Source organism: Myotis brandtii, unplaced genomic scaffold, assembly GCF_000412655.1.
Source record: "Myotis brandtii unplaced genomic scaffold, ASM41265v1 scaffold450, whole genome shotgun sequence".
Taxonomy (NCBI): domain Eukaryota; kingdom Metazoa; phylum Chordata; class Mammalia; order Chiroptera; family Vespertilionidae; genus Myotis; species Myotis brandtii.
In genome coordinates this window covers 331,170-355,055 of record NW_005367210.1, presented here as the reverse complement: position 1 = coordinate 355,055, position 23,886 = coordinate 331,170, and the positions used below count along the sequence as shown (strand labels likewise).

At 39.6% G+C, this 23,886-nt stretch overlaps 1 protein-coding gene across 5 annotated transcripts in view; it reads left to right on the top strand.

The window, feature by feature from the left end:
• The first annotated feature begins 951 nt into the window (after positions 1–951).
• The window catches only part of CSNK2A1 (casein kinase 2, alpha 1 polypeptide), a 44,275-nt gene continuing 21,340 nt past the window's right edge, over positions 952–23,886 (top strand). For 2 of the 5 annotated variants that reach the window (XM_014546562.1, XM_014546559.1), the window contains exons 1-5: positions 7,665–7,762; positions 16,536–16,751; positions 19,998–20,109; positions 22,305–22,406; positions 22,920–22,970. In XM_014546562.1, coding sequence (XP_014402048.1) covers positions 16,651–16,751; positions 19,998–20,109; positions 22,305–22,406; positions 22,920–22,970 — 366 coding nt within the window. In that variant the 5' untranslated portion in view covers positions 7,665–7,762; positions 16,536–16,650. Of the gene's footprint in view, positions 976–7,664; positions 7,763–11,456; positions 11,512–16,535; positions 16,752–19,997; positions 20,110–22,304; positions 22,407–22,601; positions 22,708–22,919; positions 22,971–23,886 lie in introns of those variants that run through there. The other 3 variants (XM_014546561.1, XM_014546560.1, XM_014546563.1) reach the window with 3 other exon arrangements.

The window sequence follows — 23,886 nt, the reverse complement described above, 5'->3', positions numbered from 1 at the left end:
GGGGTATACTTAGTTTGAGAAATTTAATTGTTTAATATTTGTGTAAATTGTCAAGTTAACCTTTTTAAATTAATATTAAACAGTATTAAAGATGTACATTTCCTTTTGTCTAACTCAGTGATTCTTAAATCTTTTGTAGTTTACAGATTTCCTCTGAGCCTGTAATAAAAGCTCAAGTACCTGCACCTGCTTTTTGGTATATACTTTTTTTTTTAATATATATATATTTTTATTGATTTTTACAGAGAGGAAGGGAGAGGGATAGAGAGTTAGAAACATCGATGAGAGAGAAACATCAATCAGCTGCCTCCTGCACACTCTCCACTGGGTATATGCCCACAACCAAAGTACATGCCCTTTACCGGAGTCGAACCCGGGACCCTTGAGTCCGCAGACCGACGCTCTATCCACTGAGCCAAACTGGTTAGGGCAATACTTTTCTTTTTTTTAATCCTCACGCGAGGATATTTTTCCATTGATTTTTAGGGAGATTGGAAGAGAGGAAAAGACAGAAACATTGATGTGAGAGAAGCACATTGATTGGTAGCCCCCTGCACAAGCCCCAACCAGGGCCCAGGCTGGGGAGGAGCCTGCAACCAAGGCACAAACCCTTGACCGGAATCGAACCTGGGACCCTTTGGTTCACAGGCCTATGCTCTATCCATTGAGCCAAACTGGCTAAGGCTTAGTTTATACTTTTAAGGAGTTCATGGACCTCTGATCTTATTAATGAACTCCATTTTCAGTGTTATAATTTATTTTGTCCAAATAATAGTTTCCCCTCTTAATTTTTTAAATATTTCAACACTTGCTTGATTTATCACTTGTCACGGTGTTATTCTTTCAACAAGTATTTCTGGATCATCTTCTACATGACAGTGGTAGAGACTCTTGGGGATACCGTTTTCTGTCCTTGGAGCTTTGTGTAGCTAGATGGATGTGTAAACAGTACAATGGCAGTGCTCAATGGAAGAGGTAAGCAGAGTGCTGTTAGAATATGTACAGAGAAGAGGTCTTGACCATTAGAATTTTTCTGTAAATCCATGGTCAGTTCTGTATTTCTTAATTGACAAAAGGCATATTGTAAACTGATCCAAGATGTTTCTTTGAAGTTCTAATTGGACTAATAATGGAAACTAAATCAAGGAGCAAATAGTCTTAAATTGAGAACTTAAATGTGTTTGCCATTGCATGTGATAATGCTATATTTAGTATAGAGCAGGGATTGCTAACACAAATAACCACAGGAATTGGGCCAGTAAGCTAAATTAACAGAGTTGTCCAGGTTTACCTGTGTCATCTCCAGTGGATGACATACCTTTAGAGCCCACTGCTGGTGGGTACACACAGCTCAGTACATCAGAGTGATTTTGTCAGTGCAGGAATGCAGAATTATTGTTACCAGATAATCCTACCTACCTTCTCTTTTTCTTTTGAGAAACTGAAGGATAAAATTTTTTTAGTGTCAGCAACTAAGTCACAATTAAAAATAATTTATTACAAAACATTATTAAGTATATTTTTTATTGGTTTCAGAGAGAAAGGGAGAGAGAGAGATAAAAACATCAACAGTGAGAGAATCATTGATCTGCTGCCTCCTGTGCATGCCCCACACTGGGGATTGAGCCTGCAGCCTGAGCATATGCTCTTACTGGGAATTGAACCATGACCTCCTGGTTCATAGGTCAACGCTCAGCCACTGAGTCACACAGGCCAGGCTATTACAAAACATTTTAGCACAAAATTTAACTTAATAACTGATCCAGGATAGGAAAATCCATAGGATTAGTGGTTGTTGGGAGTGTGAGGAATGACTGCTATGTGGTATTGGGTTATTTTGGGGGGTGATGGAAATATTCTGGAATCAGATAGTGGTGGTAATTGCACATTGTGAATATACTAAAAACCACTAAATTGTACACTTTAAAATGATGAATTTTATGTTATGTGGATTTTACCTCAGTTTTTAAAATTGGGATAAAACATACTGTGAGCCAAATAGGACATAAATGTTTGCTGTAGAGCAGAATGAATAGACTGTGAATCTAGACATAATACTTTTAAATCATCTCTCTGTGACATTGTAGCGATTACTCCGATTTGCCTTTTGTGAAATGGGAAGAATATTACCTAGGTCTTGGACTTGTTAGGTTTAAAAGTGATCAATATAAATCCCAAGAAGCAGTGACTGACTCATCATAAGCATTCACATACCTTTATATTTAGAAGCCAGCCAATGTTTGCTGCCCTCGGTTCCAGCCTACTTTTTGTTAGCAAGTCTAGGACAACACGCCCTTTTAGTTATTGCTTATCCATCATCTGCAGAAATATGGTTGTCTCTTTTGTAACCTACCTCTGGACAGTAAATGTAACCTACCTCTGGACAGTAAAGGAGGAAGTAGGAGAGAGTAGTATTCCTTATATTTTGCAGTTTCTTCACTGTAATCAGATGGGTGAAAAGACAGATCCAAGGTCATATTTGTTGTTAGTGGTTCCAAGGTTAAAGCCTTTCAGGAACAGTACTGAATTGTTTCTGTAGCTCTATCAAGGATTGTTGGGCACTGTGCTCATCACATGGATAAATCACACAGCCTCATAAAAGGGTAAATGGAGCCATATGGCTCCAAAGAAGCATCTCATACATGTGACTCTCTTCATATCTGTTTGGGAAGTGGTAGTATGACTTTTACCTCTGATATTAGTTATGGATGTGAAACATTTATATGTAAGACTGAAGAGCATCTTTAAAATCAGCTGTAAATCCAAGTATCCATTGTACAGCTAAACTTTTTTTAAATATATTTTTATTGATTTCAGAGAAGAAAGGAGAGGGGAGAGAGAGCAACATCAATGATGAGAGAGAATCATCGATCGCTTGCCTCCTGCACGCCCCCTACTGGGTATCGAACCTGGGACCCTTCAGTCCACAGGCCGATGCTCTATCCACTGAGCCAAACCAGCTAAGGCTAAACTGCTTTTCTTAATTTTGAACAGGAGAAGGTCTATATGCAAGCAAGGTTAATTTTTGCCAAAATATTGTTTACTACTGTCTTGATAATTCATTTCTTCAAACATTTATGAAACACCATGCTAGGCACTGTGATAAATACAGGGTGTATATCAAGAGAAATAAGTCAGGGTCTAGGTCTTGAGTTATCTGCTGAGAGAGAAATGTATAAATAAATTACATGTGATAATATAATAAACTAGTGGCCCGGTGCATGAAATTCGTGCAAGGGCGGGGGGGGGGGTCCTCAGCCCGGCCTACACCCTCTCCAATCTGGGACCCCTTGGGGGATGTCCGACTGCTGGTTTAGGCACAATCCCTCTGGATATGTAGATATTTGGAAGTGCTTTAGCTTCTGAGGAAGTGCTTGATTCATTTTGGAGAGGTGTGTGCAAAGGCTTCATTGTGGATGTAAAACTGATTCTTGAAGAATGAATAGGAGTTCCCCCAGCAAGCAGTATTGGTGGAGTGCAGTGTAAAGGCATGGGGTGGGGCCGAGGAGTATGTTCAATAATCATTTGCTTAACATTGACAAAGTTTGTTACCTTTTGGAAGTGTTAAGCTGTACAGTAAAAAGACATTAGGATAGAACAGGTTATAGTAATATCCAGTTACAGTACTGATTGAACTGGGTATGAGACCCTAGGGTTTTCATTTTTTGTGTCAGTTTTGGTAAGTCTTTCCTCTAGGAATTTCAGATTTACTGGCATAAAGTTGTTCATGTTATCCTATGTTTAAATTTAATTTTTACAATTAATATGCAGTAAAATTGATTTCTCTTTGTGTTTTCAATTCTATGAAATTTAACACAAACATAGATTCAAGTGACCACATCACAACCAGGACACAGAACCCTTGGTAGTCACACCGAGTCTCCCACCCCTATTTGTCAACATTATTGCCTCCTTCATTCAGCATATTGCTTTTGAGATTCATTGAAGTTGTATCAATGGTTAGTTCCTTTTTATTGCTTAAATAGTATTCCATTGTATAGGTGGACCACAATTATCCATTTACTTAACATTCTTTGATTATGAATAAAGCTTCTATAAATTACCTGTATAGGCTTTTATGAACATAAGTTTTTATTTTTCTAGGGTAAGTAGCTATAAGTGGGATTGCTGGGTCATATGAAAAATATAATTTTAACTTTATAAGAAACTGCCAAACTGTTTTCTAAGGTGACTTACTATATCATGTTGCATTCCCACCAGGAGTGAATTACGTAATTTATATTACTCTGAATCCTCCTCAACTTATTGTCAGCTTATTTTGTTTTTTAATTTTAGCCATTTTAATCGATCTGTAGTGTATCTTAATTTTTATTTTAATTAAACTTCCCTAATGACTAAAAATATTGTGCATCTTTTCATGCTTATTTATATATTTTTGTTAAGCATCTTAATATTTTTTGCTCATTGTTTGTTTTATTGGTACAGGTCCTTTTTTTATACAAGGTGTGAGGTTTAAGTTGAAGTTCATGATTTTGCAAATGGATGTCTAAGTTTTCCAAAACCATTTGTAAAAAAAAAAACTATCCTTTTTCCATTGAACTGCCTTTGTACCTGTGTCAAAAATAAATTGGCTATTATTTGTGTGGATCTATTTCTATATTCTTCATTCTGTTCTTTTGGTCTGTTATCCCTTTGCCAATATCACACTATTTTAATAACTAGCTTTGTAATAATAGTCTTAAAATTAGTGTTATTCCTCCAGCTTTATTTTTATTTTTTAAAACTGTTTTGGTTACTCTAGTTCATTTGGATTTCTTTTTTAATCCAGTCTCTGACAGTCTTTGTCTTTTACCTGGATAATTTATTTCATTTATATTTAATATAATTAGCCATATTTCTGTTTAAATTTTCCCTATGTGTCTTATGTCCTATAGTTCTTTATCTACCATTCTTTTGGATTCTTTTTATCACTTCATTCCCCCAAACCCTTTTCTAGTTTGGAAATATATGGTATTTTTGTTCTGTAAGTAAATACCATCATAGATATTATAAATTAGAGGCATAACATATCACAGACTAATATTAATAGTCAATGTTTATTTGAACATTTCCATAAATTTTTCTCTTTTATGCTCCTTATTTTCTCTTTCAATTCAAACTTTCTAAGTGGGATTATGTTCTTTACAGATATTTACTGGATATAGAATTTAATTTGGCAGGTTTCTTTCCTAAGCGCACTACAGTATTAAACTGTTCTTGGCTTCATTGTTGCTTTTGGAAAAAATCAACTACTATTCTCATATTGCTCCTTTGAATGTAATCTGTCTTTTCTGCTTGGTTTTCAGATTTCTCCTTGTCTCTGGTTTTTCTGCTTACTTGTAATTATATGTTTAGTTATGGATTTCTTTTTATTTATCTTGTTTGTAATTTGTTGGTTTCTGGAATGTGACTCTCTGGTTGCTCCTGGGAAATTCTCAACTGTTACTTATTCGAATATTGCCTTTGTCCTGTCCGGTTTTCTCCATTTCTTCTAGTACCAATTAAAAGTATATCAAACCTTTCACTCTGTTATTCCTCTCATTTTTTTCATAGTTTTGACTTATCTGCTACATTGTGGATAATTTCTAGCCTATTTTTTAAAGTATCCTGTTCCCTACAAATATTCTGAAATATCTCTTATTCCTATAAGCATAATTGTTTCATAGTTTGAGTCTGACAAGATCAAAGGTCTCCGTGGCCTTTTCTGTTTTCTCTTCTTTTTCTGTCAGTTTTTACTTTGGAGTTTTTCCTTCAATGCCTAGTTATCTTTTATTATAATTGGATGTTGTATTTGTTTCTTTTTTTTCTTTTTTTTTAATTCTCACCCGAGGATATTTTTTCATTGATTTCTTTCTTTTTTTCTTTTTTAGAGAGAGTAGAAGGGAAGGGGAGAGACAGAGAAACATCAGTGTGAGAGGGACACGTTAATTGATTGCCTTCCATACAAGCCCCGATTAGGGCCTGAGATGGAGCCTGCAACAGAGGTACAGCCCTTGACTGTAATCTAATCCAGGATGCTTCAGTCTGAGGGCCAGCGCTCTATCCACTGAGCCAAACTGGCTAGGGCTTGATGTTGTATTTGAAAAGTTATTTGTAAGAATCATTTGAGGCCCATACACCGCAAGGAACTTTTCTCCACAGAGAGCTTATTCATATCAGGTATCTAAGTATTACTGGTCCAGGGACCACCTTAAAACAAGCTTCAGATCTGATAGCCCCTCCATGGGGTCATAATTCTTCTCTGGATCTACTCACCCCATCCCCTTCACTCTCATCCTAAGGTAATAACCCTGAAATCTCAGCCTATTATGGAAAGGTTCTCCTATTAGACTCTTTACCTTGTGAGGGCGCTGGACTTTGGTTTCTGTCAGAACAAAATTCTAATTTTTAGGGATCAACAGACCCTTTGGGCTTGCTTGCTTGCTTCTCTGAGTTCTCATTTTCTCTTCTTTTACTTATATGTTTTACTTAAGAATGAGAGACAGAAAAAGGAAGAAGGACAAAGAAAGGGAAGGGGTATGTGTGTTTAGGAAGGTTGACCCAAATAACCTATCCCACCATTACTGAAAACAGGAATATTATCTGAAAAATTCTTGCTTTCTTACTTTGAAAACTGACAAGCTCTAATCACATTTTCAGGGATCATCTACACTCCCCTAGTTATTTGTCCTTTCGAAGCATTTTGCTCTGTGACCTCTGCAGTAAAAGTGATTTGTATATAAGGAGCGGAGAAAGGAAGAGAATGAGATTTGAATTGTAATAATTTTGAATTAATGATTCTATTTTCTTTTAGGCACACATAGTAACAGTCAAGTAGGGTACACCAGTATTCTCCAAATCAGATATAAAAGGGTTGCTGATCCGATGTGCTTCTTATAGGAGTTAACGAGGTGTTCCAGCCTTTGGAAATTTTAGGGTCAAAATTACAGGTCTTTAAAATTCTTAACTTGCTTGAAGTATTGTTCTTTACAATATCTTGTTTTAGTGTTCTTCACTTGAATATTTCCTGTGCATTCTTCAAAACTAAGCTTAGATGCTATTATTTCCCTGACAGCTTTTCCCAAAATATTGAGGTACTCCATAAATATTTATTGGATGAATGATAATGGGTTGCAGGGTGACTTAAATTCCTTTCAGTGCCTTCAGAGTACCCTGACTTAATTATTTCCAGTGCTGATCACTTGGGCTTGTAATGGTTTTCCTTGTTCTGGGAGTTAGAGAAAGAATCCCTTTCTGGCAACAGGCACACATTTCCTGGTACATAGTAAATGCTTACTGATGAACATTCTGCTCTTGATTTAAAAGGAGGAGAGTATTGGAAATTAAGGGCAACTGTGGAATTTGAAACAAGTGTTCTAGATAATATTAACTAATGCTTTTTTGTGTTCATATGGCCTTCTAAGCAGTGCCACTTTTTCTTTTAATAGTAGTTTACATTAGAGTTCACTCTTGGTGTACATTGTATGGGATTGGACAGATGTATGATGGACATGTATCTACCATTGTAGTGTCATACACAATAGTTTCACTGCCCTACAAATCCTCTGTGTCCTACCTATTCATCCTTCCCTCCTCCCAACCCCTGACAACCTCTAATCTTTTTATTGTCTCCTTAGTTTTGTCTTTTCCAGAAAGTCATATAGTTGGAATCATACAGTTTGTAGCCTTTTCAGATTGGCTTTGTTCACTTAGTAATATGCACTTAAGTTCCACCATGTCAGCCAGGAAAAGAAAAGCAGTGCCACTTTTGAAAGGGGAAAAGGTAAGTTTATGTAACTCAATATTTGTCTGCTTCAACAACAAAGCACAAGCATATATATAGTTATGCTCTCCCTGAATTTGTTTCTCTCTTCAGTATGTACTGCCTGATTGCTAGGAAGAATTCATTCTCTGTAGCAATGCTTAAAAGGTGGTGTTTTCCTCATACAACTGCTTTTCCTCTCAACAGTCAGTCCTAAATCATGCTGATAGTGCAATAATAAGCACATTCCTCATTCTTTGCCATAGAAATCTTTGTCCTGTCTGGATGGTTATAAGATCTTATTCATCCACTGTGGTTGATCTAGGAGTGGCAAGAGGCTTTGTGTTGCAGGGTTGTTGTTTTTTAGATAGAGACCCTAATAAATAGTAGGGTTACAAGAACTAATAAAATTGTATTACAGTTTGAAAATGAAGTTAACTTTTTAACTTTAAAGTTCCAGAATAATGTTTACAGCTCTAATACTAGAATATTAATGTATAAAAGTATATTAGAACAAATGACCAATCAGACTTGTGCATTTTTCTGATATTAGATAGACCATTTATTAGACCTCTAATTTTCTTTTTTATTGCCAGATTGAAAAAAAAAATCATATGGAATAGAAAAGATTAAAGGGAAACACACTGGCTGAGAAGGGCAAGAGAAGTTTTTATTGAAATTAATTAGTTCTATTACATTCCATTTGTGTCAGTAAACTTCTGATTTTGGCAGTGTATGTTTTATTTAGCCTTATTGTTTAATGGAGTTTTTATTTCCTTGCATTTTATAAAGAATTAGAGGCCTGGTGCACGGATTCGTGCACGGGTAGGGTCTCTCAGTCTAGCCTGCGCCCTCTTGCAATCTGGGACCCCTTGGGGGATGTAGTAGTGCCAAAGCGGCAGGCGGCCAGTGAGGAGCCCCAGCCAGGCCGGGCGCAGCTCTGCTGCCACTCATCCCGGCCCTGCTGTGCCTGCCACCTCCGCTGCTCGGTAGTGCTACCGCGGCAGCAGGAGAGGCTCCTGCCACCACAGCTGCACTCGCCAGCCATGAACCCAGCTTCTGGCTGAGCGGGAGTGCACTAACCACAGGGGACAGCTCCTGCGTTGAGCGTCTGCCCCTTGGTAGTCAGTGCATGTCATAGCTACTGGTCATTCAGGCGTAACAGTTGCTTAGACTTACACACACACACACACACACACACACATACAGTAGAGGCCCAGTGCACGAATTCGTGCATGGGTGAGGTCCCTTGGCCTGGCTGGCGATTGGGGCCAATTGGGGCCCTCTCTCCCAGTCCTGATTGGGGCTGTCCGGGTAGCGGGGGGAAGGACTGCGGGAGGTTGGTTGTGGGAGTGCACTGACTACCAGGGGGCAGTTCCTGCATTGAGCATCTGCCCCCTGGTGGTCAGTGCGCGTCATAGCTACTGGCCCATTGTCCAGTTGTCTGGTTGTCCGGTCATAATGGTCACTTAGGCATATATATATATTAGAGGCCCAGTGCATGGGTGGGATTTGGCCAGCCCACCCCGATTGGGGGCTGATCAGGCCGGCTAAGGGGACGGGCTGTGGGCGTTTGGCTGGCCCTGCCCCTGGTCAAACTCCCAGTTGAGGGGACAATTTGCATATTAGCCTTTTATTATATAGGATAGATAGGTCAAGCAGAGCCATGTAATTGGTTATAGGTGTGGTCTGACTTCAGTAGGGAAAATGTTGTTGACAAGATAATATTTCATAGTTGATTATAATTGGCTTCTGTTAGGTTAAACATTGAACAAACAAAAGTTAGCCATGTCTTCAGAATTAATCTGGTGGCTTTTTAGATAGAAATAGTGGTATGTTAGATTTTCTTAAAGTATATGGTACATGTTTTATGAACAGTAAGTAGGAGAATTGACCTTCAGAGTATCCAGGACTTAGGCACTTCTCCAAACTTCCAAATAACTATTTAAAAAATTGCTAAAATAAAGTTTCTCCAGTATTCTCTTAATTATTGAGGTGGGGGCAAATTTTAATTGTGGCCCTGTTCTTTAGTAGAAGAAGCTATAATATTGGGAGGGAGAGAGAGCAAAGGGAGCAATTTCTCAAGAACCCTTGAGTTGGTCTTTTAGTTCCCCCTAGCTGTGCACCAGGTGATCAGAAGTGTTTGGGGCACCCTGCCTTTTGGAGGCAACTGCTTTTTCTTTTTCCTTAAATATATTTTTATTGATTTCAGAGAGTAAGGGAGGGGGAGAGAGATAGAAACATCAGTGATAAGAGAGAATCATTGATTGGCTGCCTCCTGCCTGCCCCACACTGGGGATTAAGCCAGCAACCCGGAAATGTGCCCTGACTGGAATTGAACCATGAATTCCTGGTTCATAGGTCGATGCTCAACCACTGAACAACACCAGCCTGTCGTCATTTTATTTTTTAAATAAATCAAGCCCAGCTGGCTACTGTAAAGTAACAAGGTAAATTAGACATGGATCTTGACTTCAGGGACCTACGGGTCTAATAGAGAAATTAAGATTTGTATAAAAGGTTTAGAATGTGATAAGTTCTATATAGGCATGAAAAGAATTGAACCTTGGGAGGTAAGCCAACTTGGATTTGATCCCATTTTTACGGGATATTCTATCAAGCTACTGAGCTTACTTACCAGTAGGTTGGGGAAAGAAATGCCCGTCTCATGGAATTGCTGGGGAGGGTTAGATAATTTAAAGCTGAGACGCTTTTTCAGCTCCAGTCTTGTAATATCTAAGTTCCAGTTCAGTATCCTTTTTAATGTTTCAAAACCATTTTCACCTTAAGTCCAAAACTTGACTTTGTGAGTTCACTTCCAAGATGTTTTCTATTTTCATGAAGCATCAGCAGTCTATCTAGCCAGAAATCTAAACTCACCTCCCACTCCTTACCCCATTATCCAGTCCACCCAGAGGTGTTTTTTTGTTGTTGTTTATTTTAGAGATAGGGAGGGAGAGAGAGAAAGAGAAGCATCAATGTGAGAGAGAAACATTGATCTGTTGCCTCCCATACATGCCCCGAACCCACAACCTGGGTATGTGGCCTGATTGGAAATCAAACCCAGGACCCATTGGTGCACTAGACGATGCTCCAACCAACTGAGCCATACCAGCCAGGGCCAGAGATATTGTTTTTACACCATAAATTTTTGTTCCTCGTTAGTCCACATATCTCCATTGCTACCACCATTGGTCAGTCTTCCATTATCTCTCTCACATAGGTGACTATTAGCAGCCTTTTTGTCTGTCCCTAAATCTAATCTCTGCCTGTCCCATACCTGGACAGAACAAACTTCAAAAATGTATATGAATCACCTTTCTGCCTAAAACTCTGATGAATTTCCATTATCCTTAGTCTGCAGATAAAGGCATATGTGTCTCACCCTGTTCTGCCTTGCTCGTTATTCTATTTCCAAGGCCTAACATAGTACTTTTTCATAGTAAATGCTCATATATTTAAGGGATGAACAAAGGAAGGGATGTATGGAAGAATCAAAGTAATAATTGAGAAATGTATGCTATCCTTGTATTTCTTTCATGTTAGGCTGCATGTGAATCTACATACATGTCTACCGAGATATGAGCAAAATACTATTTCTGAATAAAATAATGTTTATCTTTGATGACTTCTCTGTCCTATCTTTTCACATCCCCACTCTATCTCCATCTCATTACCTTCCTTCTTTGCACCATTTTATTTATCTAGAGTTCAAGAACCCTGTTATCTTCTCCCCATATATTTAATGAAGGCCAACCATTGAAATTCATGTGAGTGACTCTTACTATAAGCAAATTATTTGGTATGCATGACAGTAAAGTGAAGTTTTTTGGGGGGCACTGTAAAACAGATAGTTGCCCTCCCAGTGGAGAGTCAAATCCACTAGTTCATAAATTAGGTTCCAGCTAATAATGAGGCACAAAGCTGCAAGGGTCAGTCAAACAAGTACTTGAGAATCTCAAGAGTTTCATTAGTGAATAGTCTTGCTCTGCTCATCACAGAGAATGCCAAGGCTTTAAAAGAGCAGCAGAAGACTGGGTGGTTGTGATTCATAGGCTAGTAAATGGGAGTTGGGGAATATTTTTCACATGAATCGGGTGGTTTCTAGGGAGAAATGAAGTCTCATTTTGTAATGTCATGTTCACCCATGAGCTGGCCCTGAGAAGCTGGGAATTAACCACTGCTGCTATAATTTTTGTATTTTATGGAAAACTAAAGAAAAGAAAACTAGAAATGAAGACTGTAGTCTTTTAAAAAAAATTTTTTTTTTTTTAGAGAGAGAAACATTGATGTGAAAAACATTGATCTGTTACCTCAGGTATGTGCCCCAATCAGGGATAGAATCTGCAACCTTCTGGTGTACAGGATGGCGCTCCAACTAATTGAGCCACCTGGTCAGGGTGAAAACTAGCTTTTTAAAGATAGGTTTCTTCTTATTAGTTTTCACTGAGGAGCTGTGGCATAGTAATAATCTCTATATATAAAACCCTAAGCAACCGGTCGCTATGATGCCCGCTGACCACCAAGGGGCAGACACTCAACACAGGAGCTGCCCCCTGATAGTCAGTGAGCTCCCACAGCAGGAGCGCCGCTCAGCTGACCAACAGGGTGCCAGACACCAGGCTTATGGCTGGCAAGCGCAGCTGCGGTAGCGCAAGCCTCTCCCACCCTCTCCCATCGCAGCAGGGCTGGGATGAGCAGGAGCGGGGCTCAGGCTTCTCCCCAGCCGCCTGCCGCTTCATGCGCTACTACATCTCATAGCCCGGGTCCTGGATTGCGAGAGGGCGAAGGCCAGGCTGAGGGACCCCACCAGTGCATGAATCCGTGCACTGGGCCTCTAGTTTAATAATTTACATGTGTTTGGTGTTCCTGAGCCCTTTCTGGGAGCTATCTCCTTTGATCTTCTCTTCAGTCAGCAAGTGCAGTTAGGCAGGTTTTGTAAGTGATGAACCAACGCTGGAAGAAACCCAGTAGCCAATTAGGGATTTGAAACCAGGACTCTACTGTTTCATCACCCTATTGCATCTAATCCCTGTTAATAAATTTGTGTTGATTTTACAAACTTCTAAAGCTGAGAGCAGAAGTTAAGGCTTTTCGATCAACAGATGCCTATAAAGCAGCGGTTCTCAACCTGTGGATCGAGACCCCTTTGGGGGTCGAATGACCCTTTCACAGGGGTCGCCTAAGACCATCGGAAAACACATATATAATTACATATTGTTTTTGTGATTAATCACTATACTTTAATTATGTTCAATTTGTAACAATGAAATTGGGGGTCACCACAACATGAGGAACTGTATTAAAGGGTTGCGGCATTAGGAAGGTTGAGAACCACTGCATATGGAGACTGAAGAGAAAGATTGTTTTTATCAGATAAGATGCTAAGAATTTAATAGTTTAGTATCTTTTTATTAAAAGTCATAAATACCTGGGTACAGTATTTCTGTTGGTTTCAGCTGTTGCCTATACTGCTTTAGCTGTTTGCAGGTGTGCACACATTCACACCTTTACCCATTTTCCTAGTGCCTCACTTTTGTCACTGCAGTCATCTAGCCACACAAAAAAGCCAGCACTCCCACAGCACAAAGGACCGTGTTTCTTGGGAAGAACAAAATTACAATAAAAGTGTCTGCTTTCTGGGTTGGTTTGTGTGGTTTTTTTTGTTTTTGTTTTTTTGCTAGTATGGAGGATGTGTGTGTTTTTTACACTTAACCAATATTAGGTAAAGATAGATTACTATAATCTGGTTTTTTTTTAAAACCAAAGAAATAAATACTTGGAAATAATTTTTAAGACTGTTTTGGTTCACTTTTTAATAATTATTTGAACAATTTTGTTGTTTTTTGGCCATTTGAATTTATACTCATGGGGCTCCAGAGTATCACTGGTTGTCACATTTCCCAGTGCAGCATTAATCCCCACCCCAGTCTCTTGCTCATCCTCTGAAAGCTTTAAGCCATTAAGCCATGTGTACAAGGAGACATCTTTTCTGGCTTATCTTCTTTGTGTATGCTTGCTAAGCTCCAGCTTAAATACAACATTGGAAAAACATAGTTGTCATAAATGGGTCTCAGAGCTCTCAAGTAGGCACAGTTGTAAACAGTTGGTATTCATTAAGTTATTGAATCCTCACCACAAACCTATGATGTAATTACAGTGATGCCTATTTTATAGTCTGGTTGAATGTCAGTTCCTCCAGCTCTGTGTCCTTTGGCAAGTCACTTAACCTTTCTTTACTTCAATTTCCTCATCTGTAAAATGGGGATGATGATAACTTTCTCACCATTTGTGTGGTGAGGATTAAATGAAATCCACGTAAAGCACATAGTGAATGCTTGCAGAGTTAGCTATTGTTATCTAATTAGTGTATATGACTGATGGCAAGAGAAATCACTGTCACAAGAATCAAAAGTTTGGTTTCTGATCCTCACTCTTCTATTAAGTAGCTATGGGACTATAGGTCAATTTTCCTCTTTCTGGGCCACAGTTTCCTTATACAGATTTTATTTTAACCTTTTATTTGGAAGTAACTTCAAATTTACAAAAAAGATAGTACAGATATGACACTGAAAGTATACACAAGAGCATACCCAGTCTACCATCTAAATTACAGTTTTGTCATTTGATCTTCATAGTAGTGTGTGTGTGTTTTAAATATATTTTTATTGATTTCAGAGGGGAAGGGAGAAGGGAGAGAGAGAGAAAAATCAGTAATGAGAGAGAATCATTGATCGGCTGCCTCCTGCACACCCCACACTGGGGATCGAGCCCACCCAGGCATGTGCCCTTGACCGGTATCGAACCTGGGACCCTTCAGTCCACAGGCTGACGCTCTATCCACTGAGCCAAACCAGCTGAGGACCATAGTATTTTTTTAACAGCATTTCTCTCTCCCTCCTCCCCTCCAGTACAGGATAGGGTCATTTTTTAAGAGCACGGTATATCCATCCCTCTGTTTGTTTATGGGTTTTGTTTTATTTGTTTGTTTATTTGTAGAGAGGGAGAGAGAGATAAAAACATCAATGATGAGAGACAATCATTAATCAGCTGCCTCCTGCACACCCCCAACTAGACATCAAGCCCTCAACCCAGGCATGTGCCCTGACCAAAATCGAACTGTGGCCCTCACCAGTTTGGCTCAGTGGATAGAGCATCAGCCTGTGGACTGAAGGGTCCCAGGTTTGATTCCGGTCAAGGGCACATGCCTGGGTTGTGGGCTGGATCTGGGACCCTTCAGTCCACAGGCTGACGCTCTATCCACTGAGCCAAACCAGCTGAGGACCATAGTATTTTTTTAACAGCATTTCTCTCTCCCTCCTCCCCTCCAGTACAGGATAGGGTCATTTTTTAAGAGCACGGTATATCCATCCCTCTGTTTGTTTATGGGTTTTGTTTTATTTGTTTGTTTATTTGTAGAGAGGGAGAGAGAGATAAAAACATCAATGATGAGAGACAATCATTAATCAGCTGCCTCCTGCACACCCCCAACTAGACATCAAGCCCTCAACCCAGGCATGTGCCCTGACCAAAATCGAACTGTGGCCCTCACCAGTTTGGCTCAGTGGATAGAGCATCAGCCTGTGGACTGAAGGGTCCCAGGTTTGATTCCGGTCAAGGGCACATGCCTGGGTTGTGGGCTGGATCCCCAGTGGGGAGCATGCAAGAAGCAGCCAATAAATGATTCTCTCTCATCATTCATGTTTCTATCTCCCTCTCCCTTCCTCTCTGAAATTAATGAAAAAAAATATTTTAACAACAACAAAAAAAGAATCGAACTGTGACCTCCTGGTTCATGGGTTGACATTCAACCACTGAGCCACACCAGCTGGGCACTCCCCCCCACCCCCTTTTAATAGAATCTTCCTCATTTTCTGTTTGTCCAGTGTTTATTTGTAATTAGATCGAAGTTATGCAGTCTTGGACAGAAAACTGCATAGGTGGTAATGTGTCCACAGGTTATGACCTCTGGAGACTCAATGCATTTTTAATTAAATGCAGAGTAACAGGAATCAACAAATGCTATAGGAATCTCAGAACAATCAGGGAAGATATCATAAAGGGAACTTAGTTTACCAGTTTGTTTGTATTTCTAAAATTTCACGGATTTTTCTCTCAAATTTTGCATTAGTTCATCCAATATATGTTAATGTTTACTATCAGTTTTTATTAAGCTTACACCTGTATTAAGTAAAGAAAAAGGATATTACTGATTTTATTTTTAAATTTAATGAAATAAAGTATATATTTCAAATGGTGATCAAGGATGTACTTATTACATAAAGTTCCCCAAATGATTTGGATTAATATAAAATGACATTGAACTTTGATGTGTGAGAACAGTCTTTATTTCCTTCCTTATTTCATCAAATATTAGAGTCAGACTGGCGGTTTATATTCTTGGCTTTGTCACCACTCTAGAGCCTTTTAGCATCCCTACTTGAGCTATAGAAAGCTGCTGAAAGGAAAGTACTGTTCTTGCCAACATTTTCTGTAGAATGTATAAATAGTAGTAATGCTATGGGTCTGTCCTCAATGCCATGTTTCCCTTCCAGGCTATCCAGACTTTAGGTGAGGAGGTAACAAACTACTTTGCAGGATAGGGATTAGGGCTGATACAGGTTTGGTTTTGTTCTGTGTTAAGGGAAACACTGTGACACAGTTCGGATATATTCATTGGTTTAGCAGGTAGGAGAGCCAGAACTATATTTAAGGCCATTGTTGTAAGGTGATTTTTCTTCCTGTATGCTTTTAAAAAGTAATTCCTTGGCCTTTGTGCATTTTGTTTCTGCAGTTTGAAGAAAACAGTTCTGAAACAAAGTCTTACCCCACCCCACAGCTGCCTCTGAACACAGTGACTGCCAGATCTCCAAACATCAAGATCAGCTTTGTTCGCCAACCTGTCTGACATGTCGGGACCCGTGCCAAGCAGGGCCAGAGTTTACACAGATGTTAATACGCACAGACCCCGAGAGTACTGGGATTACGAGTCACATGTGGTGGAATGGGGGTAATTGTTTCCTTTTATTTCACTATATTCACCCAAAGGGCTGACTCATGGATTTGTAGAGTAATTTATGTCAGGCAACCTCTCTGGCTGAGCATTTGTAAACCTCAAGATTGAAGTCCGATTTGTGTTTTCTTCTGCAATGAAGAACCAAGGTATTGCTTTGACAAATTAACAATTTTGATGAGCTTATCATTTATGAATCATTTCAGTCTTTTTCTTACTCTTTGATTTATATATTCTGTATACAAAGCTGATAACAAAGAGTTACCTATCAACTTGCCTCAGCTAAGGGCTTTGTGGTTAGGTGAGAATTAAAACAAGAGATTTTGAAAACACTAAACTCTTACATAAAGTGTTTTTGAGGTCAGAGAATGTTGTCCCATGATCATTCTGAAGAATGAAAGGTGTCCTCTTTCTAATGAGAATCAAAATTAAACACTTGCCCTTATAAGACTAGACATGTGTAACATGGAATTCAGCCCAAATTCCATCTTGAACAGTTGCACTCTGCCGGAACAGCAGCGTTTGCTCTCTTAATTCTCTCTGCAATCTCATTTGGATGTTTGCATTTCTTGTCCCAACATGGTATGTGTTTAATTCATCAGGTCATACTTTGTGATAAAAAGCTTTTTGACATTCAAATGCAAAAGAAAACTATTTGAAAACTCATAAAGCTACAGCTTCCATATGCTATATTTTATATCTATCCACATGTGATGCCCATAGCCTGTAAATGGATAAATATACCCTCCGAAAATTGTGGGTGTATTTAATCATGATTGGGTTGTGAATCTCAACAGTTAAGTACATTGCCTCTGCACAAGGAGACATAGTGTGCTTTAAAGATATACTGTCAAGAACCAGTGGTACAATACCAGTAAATGTTATCTATAATAATAAGAGTAATATGCTAATTAGACCGGACATCATTCCGGATGTCCTTCCTGACAAAACTGGGGCTAGAGGGAAGCCAGCCTGGGTCCCAGGTGCCTGCCTGTGGCTGGAGGAGGGAAGCCCGGGTCCTGGGTGCCAGAGGGAAGCCAGTGCCAGCAGCTGGGGGAAGGAAGGCCTACTCTTGCACGAATTTTTCGTGCATCGGGCGTCTAGTTATTGATAATCTAACAATTCTCCTTATATCCGGCTTTGGGCTCTAGGGATGCCTCTCCATTTTACAGAAATTCAACTACTCTATTCAAATTTAGTGCTCTGCACTTAGTTCTGCTAAAATAGCACTATTGAGTTTTTGGTATGGTCCTATTCACATGCTTGCTTTTATTTTCTACTAGGGGCCCAGGGCACAAATTTGTGCACCTTGAAAGGAACTGTGGGCTGAGAGGCTGCAGTGGGCACAGGGGTGGGTCTCGGCCCATCCACCGCACCAGCGCCTGGCCCCTCCCACAGCGGCCCCAGGTCCCCTGTCTGCCCGCAGCCCCACTCCCGCCAGCCCCACTTGTACCCGCTGATGGCGCGGAGCGATTGGGGCCGGTGCCATCAGTGGGTGTGAGCAGCTGCTCCGATCGCCCCTCAGGAGCAGGGGAAGTTGAAGAAGCCCTCAGGGGTGATCAGGGCCGGCAGCTGCCACTCACACCAGCTGACTGTGCGGAGTGATCAGGGCCGGCGCCGGGCCCCGGCAGCGGGTGCGAGCAGCATCTCCAGCGCCAGCAGCAGGTGCGAGTACTGGGAGCAAAGAATTTTCAGTAACCACCAGAGGCTCGCCTCAATGAGTCACCAGCGCCCCACCTTAGTCTGGCGCCCCCACTCACCTGCTCCACCATCCTGCCACGGCCAAGGCCCACCATGTTCCACACTCTGCCGCCTGCTGCCCATGCCCACCATGTTCTGCGCCATGCCCCCTGGTGGTCAGCGCACATCATAGCGACCAGTTGTTCCACCATTTAGTTGATTTGCATAGTAGCCTTTTATTATATAGGCTACCTTCCCACAGGAGGGGATCTCAACCAGAACTAAGAGCTCCCTTTCCCTGCCATGATTATTACGTTGTTCATTGTCCTTACTTCCTTTTTCCTTTTCTGTTCATTCACTTTCTTTTTAGTTGCTTGAGGAAAATTAATGGCTGATTTGTTACATGTTAGATTCTCAGTGTCTCCAGCAGGAATAAATAGAATGTAGACATTACTAAAAGGACTGTGTCATTCTTTAGAGCAAAGTGTTCTAAATTGTAAGCAGAGGCAGAGAGAAAATGTTAGCGTTTTTGTTGTGGTTTTTTTTTTTTACCTCTGATATTGTTTAGTGGTCATGAAATAAATATGGGTAAAATAGAGGAAGGGACCCCCTAACTATGGTTCATGATCTATAATATGGTTTGCAAAACTCCATTATATGGACTGTCCTCAGGTCTTGCCTGGGAGAACAATTGGGAGGTCAAGCCTATATATTTGAAAGCCACTTACCTACAAAGAAGCCCATTCAAAATAGGCTGCTCCCAAAATGTGGCTGAATTGAAATATTCTTGTAATGTGTATTTACTTCCTGCTAAGTGCCAGCAGTGGGCCAGGCACTAGGAGACTGGAATATGTAAAAATTATCTCCAAGGGAAAGCTTTTGTTGTTGTTTGTTTGTTTGTTTTTTAAATATATTTTATTGATTTTTTTTTTACAGAGAGGAAGGGAGAGGGATAGAGAGTTAGAAACATCGATGAGAGAGAAACATCGATCAGCTGCCTCCTGCACGCTCCCTACTGGGGATGTGCCCGCAACCAAGGTACATGCCCTTGACCGGACTCGAACCTGGGACCCTTGAGTCCGCAGGCTGACGCTCTATCCACTAAGCCAAACCAGTTAGGGCTGTTGTTATAGGCAAGCATGTATAATAAATCCTAATACAAGCTAGCTATGTGTCCTATGCCAATATAGATGTAAACAATTTCGGGTTTGAAAGAATAATTGAAAGGATTTGGAACGCGCCCATTTTCAATTGGCCCAATTAAAATAAAGAAAATGATTTGGAAATTATTTGAAACTAGAGGCCTGATGCATGAAAAATGGTGCAAAGGGCTTGGCCCTCGCAGCAGCCCCAGCTGCCACCTCGGCCCTGTCCCCCCACCACTGGTCGTTCCCAAAGGTCATTCCACCATCTGGTCTAATTAGCATATTAGCTCTTTATTCTATAGGATTATTATATAGGATACCTCATATTTCTTTTACTGGTAATAAATTTTATAAGCTGAATTAGTGCTTGATAAGTTGAACTTTTAAAATCATTGTGATTTTGACTCTTTGTTTACAGAAATCAAGATGACTACCAGCTGGTTCGAAAATTAGGCCGGGGTAAATATAGTGAAGTATTTGAAGCCATCAACATCACAAATAATGAAAAAGTTGTTGTTAAAATTCTCAAGGTGAGTAAAAAAAAAAGAGAGATTGTAATTTCAGAGGTATTTGGAATTTAGATTTGTTTTAAGTAATAGTGATGCCTTTTTTAAAGTAGCATTCGTTTGGAGTACTTTAACACTTTATTTTATTTTGCTATCTGAAATCAATAGAGATTATCTTCATTTGACAGATCAGAAAACTAAAGCAAGAGAAGTGATTGGCTCCAGTATACAGCTATATTGTGGCAGAGGAAGGGCCTAAAGGTTCAGTCCTCTCTCTAAGCCTAATACTGATTTCATTTCCTAATACTGATTTCCTCTGTTTTTAATTCTATTTGATGCTTTTGTTTTCAATAAATTGTTACCTCTACGGTGTAAGGATGAGGAGTCACAAATGCAGGCCTTTAGAGGTCAGGCAGATGACATGCAGCTAGTCTGATGCAAATGCCCATTAGAGGAGGTGAGTGATGGGTGCTGTAGTAGTGCAAGACCAGCATTGCTTGATACTCCTTTGCAGAAAGAAACTATAAAGATTTATATACATATGTGAATTCTCCTGATTTTTAAATGTTGGCTTAGTTTTAAAAAAAACAAAACACACTATAGATTCGGATTCAGCAGATGTAGGTGGATCCTGGGAATCTGTGTATTAAAAAAATCCAGGTTATGGATCATCAAAGTTGAATAACCACTGATCTTAGTAATGAAGAATTTATATATGCTTAAAATAATTTCTGAGAATTGTATGCAGTATGTCGGTAATCTGAGGTGACTGACACCCTGGGAAAGAGCTGCAGGTCAGTACAGCAGGCACGGGTCACATGTGGCTATTGAGCATTTTAAGTATGGCTGGTCCAAACTGAAATATGCTATAAGGATAAAATATACTAGATTTCAAAGGCTTAGTAAAATAAATATATCTATACTGCTCATTAGTAATTTTTTATATTGATTTACATGTTAAAATAAGATTTTGAATATATTTTGTTAAATATTTTATTAAAATTAATTTTGTCTGTATTTTTTTTAAATATGTTTTTATTGCTTTTTAGAAAGAGAGGAAGGGAGAGGGATAGAAACATTGATGAGAGAGAAACATCATAAATCCTGCTCGCCTCCCCCGTCATCCCCACACACACATACACAGGGGATTGAGCCTGCAACCTGGACATGTGCTCTGACCTGGAATTGAACCGGCAGCTTCTTGGTTCCTGGGTCAGTGCTCAACCGCTGAGCTACATCGGCTGGGCTGTTTCTTTATCTTTTTTTAACATGGGTACTAGAACATTTAGAATACACATGTGGTTTGCATTATATTTCTTTTGGACCAGCACTGTTTTATACTACTTATGAGGAAGGCTTTGTGGAGGTGGTGCAGTTGGACCAAAGCCCTCCTCAGAAAAATGAAAAAGATTCTGTCCCAGAGCAGATGTGGAAATGATGAGTGAGGACAAAAGAATATGGAAGTATATTAAGGGACTCTGCAGAGTGGTCTTTTTAGAATAGAGAGATGAGTTCATTTATAGGAATACTGGTCATAAGGCTAGCTAGATACTATCCCAGTAATATTCTGAGATCTCATATACTTCACTTGATTCTTAGAACAATCTTATGAGATAAGTACTCTTGTTGATCATTTTTCCCAGGTGAAGGCTTAGAGAGGTCATGTAACTTACCCATAGGCATACAGCCAGCAGGTCATGAAAGTAGGATTTACATTAGGCATTTTTTACTCCAAAGCCCACATTTAACCCACAAGTTTATGCTGCACAAAGATGGTTTGGCCTTTCTTGATGTTGGTACTGTTCCCCTAATCTCTGTTGGGTGTTTATTTATAGACTTAGAAGAAGGAATAGAAAAAGTCTGTTTCATTCTAATTGGTAAAAAGATTTTTCAAGATTACCATTTATAGTATTAGTATTACCATTTATAATCCTAGTTTGTATAGTTGTAAAGAGTTAACATTTTAAGACTGATGATTGGAATTAAATGCTAATTCTGCAAAGGTCTAATCTTTGGAATGGAAATCTTTTTTCTTTCAATTCAACATTTGCTAAGTAACCCACAGAATGCCTGTCATAGGGCTAGGAGAAGGGGATTCAGAGATGAATCTGACACATTTCCTTCTTTCAAGGAGCTCATAAATATGTATGTATTAGATTATCTATTGAAATATCCTGAAATACTTTATTTCACTGATGTACGAACTTTTACTCTTTCAGCCAGTAAAAAAGAAGAAAATTAAGCGTGAAATAAAGATTTTGGAGAATTTGCGAGGCGGTCCCAACATCATCACACTGGCAGACATTGTAAAAGACCCTGTGGTAAGTATAGTATGTGCTGGCAAGGCCCACCAGGGCTGAGGTGGTGTTTGACTCAGAGCACAGCTGGCCTCTCTCTGTTCCCCCCTCTACTTTTAAGTCCTGCTTTAAAAGTGCTTAATCAGTTATAGCATTTAACTAGTTTGGGTCTTTCTTTCAAAGAGACCTCCACCCACAGACTATTTCTTATTCTTCTAGGATAAGAGACTGATAGCACTGGAAACTGAAATGTGTTAATCCATTTTGCAAACTCAGGTCCGATGCCGATGGGCGATGGGCGCATTGTCGGGCTGCCTAGAGCCTGGTGAGACTTCAGCTCCATGTCTTCTGTTTGAAATCCATCCCAAAAATGACCTAAGTGTGGTGATCAGAGAGGGGGGAGGGCTTGTAGCAATAGAGGGATTCCTACTACTGAGGCGAGGACTGCCAAATTCACCACGTAGCATCCGCAAACATTGTGCTCATTAAAGCTGCCAGGGCTTTTGCTAATGTGTGTTTTCTTTTTCTTTTCCCTAGTCACGAACTCCTGCCTTGGTTTTTGAACATGTAAACAACACAGACTTCAAGGTATAATATATAACCAATCTTTTCAAGCTGTTGCGTTTTCAGACTACATAGAAAGCCTTTTAGGGATATTAGTATTAGAAGAACTTCCTTCCAACTTGCTTAAAAGAGCTTTTCATCTTCACAGTGTTAAATTATAAGATAGAAATACTGCTGTACAAACTGCCACTTTCCACATCTTGGCATTTTACACTTTTATTTGTTGTGTGCTCTCTTTAATAACCAAATACATTTACTTTTCACCACCTTTACCATTCATTTAACAGTTTCCCCTGATGTCAAACGTAATGAAAGCAATAACACATGTTCAGTCAAGATCTGTCCGTGGGCATTTTACTTTGAAATGGCAGTGTTCAAGGAGGAATGTATTGTGTATGAAAAGCAAAGTCTTCTTATACCTTAGGATTCCTCTGGGTTAGGGTGGTGTAAATTCTGCTACGACACATACCTCTACAACTGATCTCTGACTTTCCGCCCATCCAGCGGCCTACTTCAAACAATTCTCAATTCTAGTACAAAAAAAAAAAATACGGACACTCTCTTCAGTTTCAAGTTGTAAGGTATTTGACTCGCCTTTGAACCAATTCAGTATGAAGAATTTTAGATATCAATAAATGGGTGAAATCTTTTGCTGAAATAAGGAAAAAAGGAACTGTTTTAGAAACAGAGCAATAACTTCAAAGAAAACGTCAGATGACGTCACTAACCATTTAATGACATGTGCATGTGTTGTTTTTTTGTTTTTTTAAAGACCATAACTCTTTGGAAGCTGGAAAGGATACATAACAGTTGTTCAGAGTTTATTTCAAATTGGGAGAGGAATAATTCTGTTAAATTGGCTTGACAGATTTGGCAGCGAGCCATCTGCATACTCACTGGTGATCTGCAGATGAGGTAGTTTCCTACTAAGGAGGCTATG